An 11,465-nucleotide genomic window follows, 5' to 3' on the forward strand; every position below is an offset into this window, starting at 1 on the left:
GGTGGTCCGGGGTGCAGGCTTCAAACCTGTAGCTGCTTAGCGGCAGAGTGGTTCAATTCCACCTTTCGGGCGAAACAAAACAAAGGTGACTGAAAGTTGTATTTTGTTGAAGATGCTTTCACAATCTCCTCAACATATCTACTACAAGTCGATTTTGCAACCCGAATCCAGGTGCGTTCTCGAACTATCGCTGAAAAATAAAAAGCCCACCGATCGGCATACCCCAGGGTATATAACAATGTTACCCTCTGCTAACCCTGGCCGGATGTGAATGATGAAAGACAAGTTCAGTACACCAATCATTACTGTCAACTTCCGTTTTGCTAACCAATGATCGTGCAATATGTGGGCGTCGCCAGGTTTTACGGAAACGAGCTTGTGTCCTTGATTATGAAGAAACGTGGGAAATGATATTGTGCGTTTAATGGTGCAACTCGTTGTTCATCTGATTGGTAAGACACATTTATTCAGAATATTATATTATAAGAGGTACTAGCATCAAATACTCTTCATCGTCTATCTAAGCAACTAGATTGTAAGCTCGCCAGCTGCAGGCTAGCTAAATCAGGTTGGGCTGTCAACATCCTCTTGTACGAGGATGTTCTGAGAATGACCGATATCAGTCTTGGGAATTGACACTGGCCCATCTCCAAAAGTAGCTGCAAACGAAGAAGACTTTTAGTTCACCATATTCAAAGTAACAAACACATTGCGTCTGCTTGTGTGTTGTGCTCCCTCCTTCTCTGTGCTCTAGGTTGGAGTGGGCTTACTAACTCAAACCAGCCACCATGCCTCTCCACAAGTATCCCCCGAAGATCTGGGAGGCTCTGAAGCTGAAGCAGGGCATCTACTCCCGTCTGCCTCAACACTACCTTCACTCTCTGGAGGAGAAGAAGGAGGCCACCCCAGTCCACTGGAAGCCCCTGGGGGTGAAGTATCGAGCCAACCCCAAGACAGGCCACAAGGAGCGGGTACAAGACGTGCCCATCCCCATCTACTACCCCCCAGAGTCACAAGATGGCCTGTGGGGAGGGGAGGGCTGGATATCAGGCTTCAGATACGCCAACAATGACAAAGTGAGTGTTTCTCAAAGAAAGTGAGCTTTCTCAGAATCCTTGAGGTCACTCTGTGATAGGGATTTTAATTGTACTGTTACTGGAGCACCATACAGCAGTACCGTGTCTGTGGATTTTTTTTTTCTTTATTTGACCAGGGACAATGTACAAACGAAACACATTAATCTTGTAAAACAAGGAGAGATGGATTGTATCTGTTTTAGCAAAAAAGCTATTTTCCGCCCGCATTCCCTGGGCAGGTTAGAAGATAAAGAAAGTGAAAAGGTATAAAAAAAATAGACAATAAACAATGGACTGTCGTGTGTGTGTGTGTGTGTGTGTGTGTGTGTGTGTGTGTGTGTGTGTGTGTGTGTGTGTGTGTGTGTGTGTGTGTGTGTGTGTGCGCGCGCGCGCGCTCTTCCTCAGCTCTCCACCCGTCTGAGGAGAACATGGAAGCCTCAGGTGTTCAACCGGGAACTGTACAGTGAGATCCTCGACCACAAGTTCACCATTGCTGTGACGATGCGCACGCTGGACCTCATAGACGCCGCCTACGGCTTCGACTTCTACATATTGAAGGTAAGAGAGAGAGAGAGAGGGGGCTGTGTGTTTTAGAGAGCGGCCAGCGCCACGACACCCACCTTTTCCCGTTCTTTATTTAGATGTAGGGAATAAGAGAGAGAAGGACATGGTGGGATCACAGGACAGAGACAGGACAGAGACAGGACAGAGACAGGGAGTTGGAGGCGCAATTGAGCCCCGAGGGGGGATGTTTATGATGCTTACTACTACCACTACACCACACTTCCTCACTGTTTGCCTCCTGGGGACCTGGGCTATGTTTACTACCACTACACCACACTTCCTCACTGTATGCCTCCTGGGGACCTGGGCTATGTTTGTGCAGCCTGTTACTGTCAGGCGCAGTCCTAATACCCCCCCTTAGCCCTAGCCTTTGGCCCCACCCCTACATTTTGCATTGCATTCCTGTGTAGTGTAGTGTGTCCTGTTTCCGTTTACTCCTAGGGCTAGTGGGCATATCGAGGGCTAGCGGACGTTCAAAGCGAGGGTTTTCAAATGCTGATTTGAAACCAGGGGGTTGTTGAAAATTCACATAATACTTTGCAAACTTTTTGAAATGAGGCAGTAATATGAAACATGGCTGTCGGTGCGGTGAAAAAATATGGGAAATAAGCTCAATGTCTTCACAAATAATAATTAGGAAATTGTAACTTAGTTTAATGTAGATTTAGGAATATGTGATTGGATCGTTATTAAGAAAAAACGCTATTCAGTGTCAACTACATTTTGGTGTACAGTAAATGCATTTTGTCGTCCCAGTACTCAGTTACTCAGGCTACTGGGCAACGTTGAAGCTAATCTAATCAATAGAACTTTGTTTGTTATTTAAACGACGATGTGTGAGTAACAGTAGGCTACAGTTGTCTCTAGGGCTGCCCCCTGAAAGTTAGTCAAGCAGTCTTTTTTCTCTCCACTGTCAAAATGCGCTGGTGGGCTAAGACAACTCACCTGCCTTATGTGTGATATAGGACAGGCCAATCATTAGTTTTAGACCTAGGCTATTACCACAGCTATTTGTTGTGCAGTAAAAGGAGACTTAAAGGACAATGCTCGTTTTTGACAACCTGGACCTTATTTACGACATATTATAAGACGTTTGACTCACCGAGATCACTTTGGTGTAGTTCGGAGGCATGTAGAAGAAATGTAAAATCCAGCGCGAGCCAGTATATCCATGTAATGGCGGTGGTCGGGGCACTTAGAATGCAGTTTCTAAAAATCTATTTTCTGCCGCGAAACGGTTGTTTTCATCAATCTGTCTTGATGAATCGCTAGTTGTGCTTACATAGAGCATAGGCCTGTTGTGTTGTTTTTCACATGCCTCTGTAATATGATCTTTAGAAACGTCTTTAGACACGAAATAGCTTCCTCACTTGCTCCAGCACGCATGCGCACAGCGTGCTGGAGCAACGATTGTGCGCTGTGCGAATGCGTGCTGGAGCAAGTGGGGAAGCTATTTCGTTTTGAAAGACATTTCTAAAGATCATGGCATGTGAAAACCACAACAGGCCTATGCTCTATTTTCAATGAAAATAATGACAAATTTCTTCTACATGCCTCCGAACTACACCAAAGTGATCTCGGTGAGTCAAACGTCTTATAATATGTCGTAAATAAGGTCCAGGTTGTCAAAAACGAGCATTGTCCTTTAAGACTGGTATTGTGGAGGGAAGAAGACGGGGAACCCCTCTCCCCTCCGCTATGAGCCTAGACCACTGTGCACAACAATTTCCAAAACAGAATATCACAACACAAAACTGCTTTCCAAGATATCAGCTGGAAAAAATATTTTTTCCAAAAGACAGATTGAGCACTAACGTCCGCAAAAATGCTTCGGTGACCGCCAAAACATTTTCTTTTTGACTTCTGCCCAACGCATGAGCCTATTCACTCACGCATTGAAATGCGCAGTTGAGACTATCGTCCAATCGCCCAACCCTAATGTAGGCTTTGAGAATTGGGAAACACTGCATAAAAAACATGGGTGCGAGTTTGAGTTTAAAGTTTGACAGCTGTCCTCCTGACTCACACGAATCGTTGAATCTGGTTTGAACAGGTGAATCTGATTCAGAGTGGGATACAGCCCTAGTTGTTTCCATGTCCCATGTATGAAGTCTGAAAAACAATCCAGCAGCAATTTTTCTGCACTTCCCCACAGAAAAATTCCCCGCACTACACTGAAATAGCCGATGTGTAAACATGCTTCCTGGCTGTTCAGTAGATTAATCTTTCTTGTTCTGCCCTGAAATTTGGCCAGATTTGTCGCTATAATAGTTGATAATGGTAGCAACAGGCTTTCATACTACAATGTCACAATCATGCTGTAACTTCCCAGCGACTCCACAGCAAACCAGACAACTAATAAAATTACAAGCAGCAGTAAGTGGTGTCCCATTTCCTAGGTAAAGATTTCAACCCCTACCCCTTGTGGCTCCGTTCTGAAGGGCCACTACCCAGTCGAGGGCACTCCAAAACTAGGGGTAGGGCCGAGGGAAGGGAATGGGGATTGGGCCTTAGTCAGGAGGATTTCTAGACGTGTTTTCACACACACTGCATATTCCTAGCCTAGGACTATCCTTAGCCCAGGGCTAAGAGTTAACCCTGGGTTAACTTAGCCCCGTTTCACACACACATTGTTAACCCAGGGTTAATCTAAGCCCAGAGCTATACCATTCACACTGCAGTTCTACTAGCCCTGGGTTAAATGTCCGTTGGAACACGCAACTAATGTTTACATTTAAATGTTGTGCGACTACTATAGCAGCAACGTTAAAATGTTGCCATCTAGTTTGTTCTGAACTGATTTTTCCGACCACTCAGAAACCGAGTTATTGTCATTTAGTTAGCTATGATGTTGCCGTTAGTAGTGTAGTTACAAGGATTTTGGTTGCCTAGTGCCTACTGTAATGACGTGACAAAGAAGTCGTGTGATTGGACAACAGAAACGTGAGCAGGGCCAGCAAGCCCTAGGCTAAAGTCGGGGTTAGCCCACTTTGGAATGTGCCAAGATGGTGCCAGTGTGAAAGCTTTCTTAGCAGCTCCCTAAGCCTGGGTCTAACAAGATTCTAAGAATGTGTTTAGCCCTGGGCTAGGTGTAGTGTGAAAAGCCCTAAACACACAGCATCTAGGAGGGGACGTTTTGACCTTAGTTTCTGTTCTCGGACTTCCGTTAGACGGCAAAGCTGGACCTGAACTCCAAACTGGGGATGGACCTGAAGCGAGCCATGCTGCTGCGCCTGGCCCGGAGAGACTCACAACTCTACCCCGAAGACCCGGTCAAGAGAGAGAAGGTCTTCAACAAGTACAAGGTGGGTCAGTGGTGTTTTGGGTCAGTTATATCCAACAACCCCAGCTACTGGGGGTGCAAAGCACAAGTCTATGTGTGGCAGTATAGCCTCCTGATGGTCCGTGAACAAGTTCTTTTTTGATAATATCTGTCTTGTCTTGTCTGTCTATCTCTCTGTCTGTCTGTCTCTCCTGCCCCCCCCCCCCCCTTCCCTGGCCCCCAAGCAGCAGTTTGAGGTCCCGGAGGAGGAGGCGGAGTGGGTGGGCCTCAGTTTGGAGGAGGCTGTGGAGAAACGGAGACGCCTGGAGTACAAGGTACCATAACAACGTCCTTCTAAACATAGAACTACTGCTCTAACTATACAGCCATGTGTTCACAGTAAAGAGTGCTTCCAAATCATTTACAGGTTTTGCAATATGCATATATATATATATATATATATAATAGAATAGAATATAACTTTATTGTCCACCGAGGTGGAAAATTGTCTTTGGCTCACCATACACAAAAAACAACAACATAAGAAGCCAAAAGGCAGTTAATAAGACAAAATATATAAACAGACAGACAAGGTAAGTTAGACAATAAGGCAGTTCATGTCTCTGGTTTTATCTTGTTGGTTCCTTAGTAGAGTTGAGGATGCTAATGGCACTTGGGATGAAGGACTTCTTAAAAACATTTTTTGTCGCCAGAGGAACTCTCTAGCGCCTCCCAGAGCTCAGAGGCTCAAACTGACTGAATAAAGGATGGGATGTCTGCCAAGATGCTCCTGGCCTTCTTCCTCGTCCAATGGCGGACTGGCCATCGGGACGCTCGGGACGAATCCCGATGGGCCGGTCCTCAAGTGGGCCGGCCTGGTTGCTGTGAGTGAGATATTAGCTGAATCCCAAATCGCGCACTTAGGCGAAAGTGCAGAGCACTCGCGGCCTTGTGGCCTTACATGCGCGTTCCCGCTAAGTCCACAAGGGCTCAGGGTAGTTCCAAAACGGAATTGCTAGGTCCACAAGTGCGCCACGCCGCCATTTTGCGCACTTTAACCGCACTTACCGAAAGTCCGCAATTTCACGGACTTAGGAGCAGAAAATACCCACAGCCCACCGCGTCTCATGTGACACAGTGCTTGAGTGCATCCGAGTCATGATCTGAGTGCATCACACATAAATGATGATATTTGCAGATAACACAACATTTATCTTGAAATCCACATGCTGCAAACATACCCCACCCAACCTAATTTTTTAATTATTATTAAATTAAAACAGACGTCAATCGGTCAATTTGCAGAGCTGAAGGGAGCGTCAGAGCAGCCTCTGCGTCGGAGGAACGCGGCAGCCAATGAAAACGAAGTGGGAGGGGCATTGAGCGAAACTGGAAGTGCTGTCCCATTTAATTCACGGCCCTGCACCCTCTGGCCCTTCCAGCTGACGTCAATTAAGTGCTCAGGCCTCAGGCCACAAGTGCGAGGGGCCGCAAGTGCGGTTTGCGCACTCAGATTGGGATTCAGCTATTCAGAGGGGATATTCCCGGCGCTAACGAGCACCGCCCCCCCCGCTCAACAACTTGCCGGCTGGTCGCAAGATCAGTGGGCTGACTGGGGCTACATTGCCCGACCTGAATTATTTCCCAAGTCCGCCCCTGTCCTCGTCCTTTCTCTAAAGAGTGTGGCCAAGGGCTTTTGGGGTTTACCCACTATCGTGCTGGCCATTGAAATCCGGGAGAGCTTGTTCCTAGATCTACAGGTCAGGTGACCAAACAAAACAGGAAAGTGAAAAGTTCAAACGCTCTCGATGAGAGTTTTGTACACCAGCTCTAAAATCTCTTGACGAACACCGAAGCCACGGAGCCAGAAGGTAGAGTCGCTGTGAGCATTTCTTAAAAACATACTCTTGAGAAAAAAATGCCAAGTAATACAGCTTCTCTGTATTACCAGAGAAGCTCACCTGAGAATCTAAAACTGTAACAAGATATTTGAATTCATTTATAGTTTCAACCTGTTGACCAACGAGTGAAACTGGCTCAGTTAGAAGATCCTGTTTGGTACACATGATTAGTTCTTTGGTCTTAGACACATTGATTTCCAGCTGACTGTTGTGACAGCATGATTCAAAAGCCTTAGTGTAGGCCAGGTAGGCAGCTTCACCAGGGGGGGTCATCCCTCTGCAGTAGGCTGACTAAGGCCATGTGGTCAGCGTACTTTATCAAATGACAATGTTCCACATTAATCATAAACTCATTTGTAAAAAGAGAAAATAAGAAAGGGGAGAAGACGCAGCCAGTACTGATAGTCAGCGTATCTGAGATGCTCCCACTGACAGAGACCCTCCGCGGGCGGCTAGGAAGGAAATCTCTAATCCAAAGTATTAGCCCCTTATTCACACCTAGATCAGCTAGCCTTTTCAAAAGGATATGTATCTTTATCGGCGAACTAAAATCTACAAATAGAATCCTTACATATCCTCTAGGCTGCATGAGGTGCTTAGTTACTGTATTGAGGAGAGTCAGAGCAGCATCCTCCGTGCCTCTATCACTCTTATACTCATATCTTATACGCGAACTGCAATGGATCTAGCACACTGGCCACTGTGGTGGATAAGTGGTTGGACAGGACTCTCTCCATAGTTTTACACAGTATGGAGGTTAGTGCAATAGGTTGAAAATCATTCGGGTTACTTGCGCCTGGCTTTTTCGGCATGGGCCTGATTATAGAAAATGTCCATGACTTAGGCACAGTACACATATCTAGGAGGGATTGAAACAGTTTTGTAAACACACCCTTCAGTTGAAAAAGTCTTTAAGCAGATGAGCTTTCAGACCGTCGGGGCCAGTGGTCTTATTTGGCTTCACTTTAGAAAGACTAGCAGCAACATCCTCCTCTCTGATGACTGTTGATGCTCCTGTGGGGAGACTGTCGCATATCTCATCACATTCTTTACTGTCATCAACAGTGTCAAATCTACAGTAGTGGTTATTCAACTCATTAACAAAGGCTATGCTGCTGTTACACTTTTTGTTGGGTCTGCCTATTAAGGTGTTCAGACCTTTATATATCATATGCAGCCTTTGAAACACCGTGATGGTGAAATGCCGCGGCACGGATCATTTCAAGTGGCTCCCAACTGTACAGGCTTTGCCCTGTGCAAGTACAACTGTACAGGACGACACTCCAGAGGTGTTTTTTGGTACAAAGTGACCATGGATTGTCACTTTGTGACTGACCATGGAGTGACCGGGGCGGCTGTAGCTCAGGAGGTAGAGCGGGTCGTCCAATGATCGTAGGGTCGGCGGTTCAAATCCCGGCTGTTCCTGACATGTCGAAGTGTCCTTGGGCAACCCCAAATTGCTCCCAATGAGCAGGTTAGCACCTTGCATGACAGTTGCCGCCATTGGTGTGTGTATAAGTGTGTGTGAATGGGTGAATGAGAGGCCATTTTAAAGCGCTTTGGATAAAAGTGCTTTTTAAGTGCAGTCCATTTACCATTTACCATGGATTTGTTACAATAATCACTCTGTCCTCTCTCTCTCTTTCTATTGGTAAGTGATAAGACCACGTATTTGTCACTATAATTGTTGTCATGTTTCTCTTTACCCCCGTAGGAGCCCGAGCCTGTGTTTAAGAGCTGTGTGGAGAACCTGGTCAAACAGCTGACCATCCAGAAACTCTCTGAGCCACAACTGGTAATAAAGAAGTGAGGATGAACAAACCACTCCCTTCCCAGGGGGCCGGGGGCGGCGAGGACACGGCCTGCAGAGTGTGGTCACGTCCCGAAACCATGAATACTGGATGGGGAAGTGATGTAATGTACAGTAGATCCCAGTGACGGACACTTATTTATTCTGGGAACCTTGGCCCCCATTTTGATTCATCTGAAAATGCAAGGAAGGGGAAGCAAGGGAGGAAGGAAGGAAGAAAGAGAGGATGCATTTTTAGAGAATTGAAACAGGGCCCTAGCGTTTCTCAATAGTGACTCCATAGCTGATCAGAGGCCGTCATCAGGACCTTATCTACTATGTAAATAACCCTCTACCCTCTGTGTGCTGTTATTAGAAGGAGCAGCACTGTAGACTTCTCTATGAAATAAAGCTTTCTATTTCTTAATTCAGTATTCTGTCTTTTTATGATTGTTGCGATAGATAGGTCTAGCTTATTTTGTGCCTCAGTACTTGGTGCATGATACATGTCATACCTGAGATTGTCCAGTAGGTGGGAGTGTTCTCCATTGTGCTCAGAGAGATATATGCACTGTATCTCAAGTATTTGGAGAGCATTTGATAGTGAAAATTAACTTGGTATTTTTTCTCAAGGCACTGCAAGCTTACAATGACGCGCATGTTAGCGGAGAGCTGTTTTTCTGTTGATGGACTGATATTGTTGAAAGTTGCTTCAGGAAGTGATGCTCCCTTAGCTTGTCCTCTACTGAGTGGTTGATATAACTCCACAAAAAAACACAATATCACAATAATTACTATCCATCAGACTGATCTACAGAAACACAACCATGTCTGTGTGATCCTTTATATCACACCCAGATGGTGAAGTAAGCGGTGAGCCATTTTATGAGCAATCTACTGCCCTCTGCTGGTGTGCAACGGTATTGGCCACTCCTGATTTGTCTAAATCCAAAGCTACACAGACGGGAAGCAGCTGCACCCGCTTAAAAACAGTCAACATGATGGTTTCTGTGTTACTTTCATTTTCCTTGTCATCATCTCTCTGACATGTCGTTCTTCTGGCGACAGCGTCTGTGAGCTGGGGAGTTCCAGGGGATTCCGGGGGTGGCGTGATGTCACCTAGCACAGGAACAAGCAGCTACCGCTACAATCACCTGTCAACAGATTCATCCTTATATGGGAAAGACGAAAAGAGAATGGGTTTGATGTTGCCATAGAGCCTGATGGTGCACAGTACCGGCCTCTCTGTTTACGCTCTCTGTTTCTCTGTTGCAGTGGAGTGGAGAGGGAAATATAATAATAATTTAGAACGTCCCTTCTATGCGTGTCTAAGTGTTTTTTCATGCATTGGTAATTTCAACACTGTGTCCATGGGTGTCATTCCATCCAAACTGTCTTAACACTGTTTTATACCTATGATGTGTTAATAATGTGATCAGTTGTCGAGGAGGATGAGGAGTTGTATGATTTTGTATATCTTTACTCATCTGGAGGGTAGGTGGATGTGTTTCATAACCCTATTTCCACTTTCACCCACAGTTCTCTAAATTTAGTCACACTAACGCGTTGTTGATTCACCCCCTGCTGTGCTTGTGGTGACGCAACACCCAGTTGAACACACGTGACAAAATCTCTCAACAGTGATTATTGTTTTCCATTCGTTTGAAGATATCTCCTTGTAGTAATTAGTCAGAATAGCAGCCCAGGATTCCCCTGGCTTCCCCAGACATTACATATGCTACCCATGTAGAGCTCCCCACCAACCAGTTCTCTGCCACCAAGAAGGGTATGAGAGTGAGAAAGAGAATGGCTGGGATTGGACCATACCACAGGTTTGTCTAATGTTAGTGCATCAGCACCTCATCACAACCTCCATTGATGGATTTGCTTCCACACTGCAATGCCCATACAGGGGGCAGTAAAGGGCCTGATCTAAAATGGAGTATCAGCGAAACCGCACTGTCATGCTGTAGACATGGTAGTCTGCATAGGAAAAAATGTTACTTCTGCAATTGTGCTTTACATAAAAACAAATTTGTGAATTGAATTTGTGAGTATAACATCTACCCTATTTAGACACTTCTGATCTACTCACAATTTCCAGCTTTTTATTTTCTGAATAATTTGACATTATATTTTAGTCATTTAGTAGATAATTTTATCCAAAGTGACTTACAATAAGTACATTTGTCTGGAGTAAGTGACCTAACAGCACATCCCAGTCATTGTCATAAAGCCTTCTATAAGATCAAGTGACTCATGGACAGTGGGGGACAGTGTACCCCTCTCCAGGCCATCCACCTGCCCTCACCAGTGAAGACTGTGTGTCTCTAGTCCTCTCAGGGGCCGAGTTGTGGGCTTCGTGGAGTGATCAGCAGTCACAGTACTATAGATAGGAAGAGGACACATTTTTTAATCAGAAAGAGATCCCTGTTTCCTCAAAGGACGCCCACAGGAGTGACCATGTCTGAAATCCCCCATCTTCTGGCGTCACACCGGTGCCATTCTCTGCTGTTATGTAGAGTGACATGCTTGTCTCACTCATCACACACGTTTGCATTCAAATGAAACTCCAGAGAAGAACGTGAGCATCACATCAATACACTTTAAGAGAAATTATCAGTGGGGGATTTCAGCTAGAGAGCTCCTTCTTTCACCCGTTTTAAACGCTGTCACCCAACCTCAAAGGAGTCTTCCTGGCAATAGAGGCCAAATAAAAACTTGAAAAAACAGTCATTCCCTCTGTGTCAACGCCCATGGCCATGACCTGTCAATCATTGACGGCAGTAGCAAGTCTTGCTATGAAGATAATCAACTTGTTTGGGGTTTGTAATGTTTACTCTCTCAATGTTAACTTATCATAGTTTCGTTCT

At 45.5% G+C, this 11,465-nt stretch overlaps 1 protein-coding gene across 2 annotated transcripts; it reads left to right on the forward strand.

Annotated features, from left to right (window-relative positions):
- Nucleotides 1-365: 365 nt before the first annotated feature.
- LOC311317307 (large ribosomal subunit protein bL28m-like) lies at nt 366-8,941 on the forward strand. 2 transcript variants are annotated; one of them, XM_084448389.1, is made up of 6 exons: nt 366-452; nt 755-1,076; nt 1,482-1,634; nt 4,811-4,945; nt 5,148-5,237; nt 8,518-8,941. In XM_084448389.1, the coding sequence occupies exons 2-6, from the start codon at nt 789-791 to the stop codon at nt 8,611-8,613; spliced, it is 762 nt and encodes a 253-aa protein (XP_084304515.1). In that variant the 5' UTR covers nt 366-452; nt 755-788; the 3' UTR covers nt 8,614-8,941. The 2 variants fall into 2 exon arrangements, with proteins under 2 accessions (XP_084304515.1, XP_084304516.1); XM_084448390.1 differs by having other exon boundaries at nt 5,151-5,237.
- Nucleotides 8,942-11,465: the final 2,524 nt, after the last annotated feature.

This window comes from Borostomias antarcticus (genome assembly GCF_949987555.1).
Source record: "Borostomias antarcticus genome assembly, chromosome: 1".
In the NCBI taxonomy this organism is placed as follows: Eukaryota; Metazoa; Chordata; class Actinopteri; order Stomiiformes; family Stomiidae; genus Borostomias; species Borostomias antarcticus.

Bases quoted from the DNA above. Each gene is read 5' to 3' on its own strand.
- LOC311317307 (XM_084448389.1), top strand. From the start codon at position 789: ATGCCTCTCCACAAGTATCCCCCGAAGATCTGGGAGGCTCTGAAGCTG. The intron at 1,077-1,481 runs GTGAGTGTTTCT...GCTCTTCCTCAG, and splicing joins GATACGCCAACAATGACAAA to CTCTCCACCCGTCTGAGGAG. The intron at 1,635-4,810 runs GTAAGAGAGAGA...GACTTCCGTTAG, and splicing joins TCGACTTCTACATATTGAAG to ACGGCAAAGCTGGACCTGAA.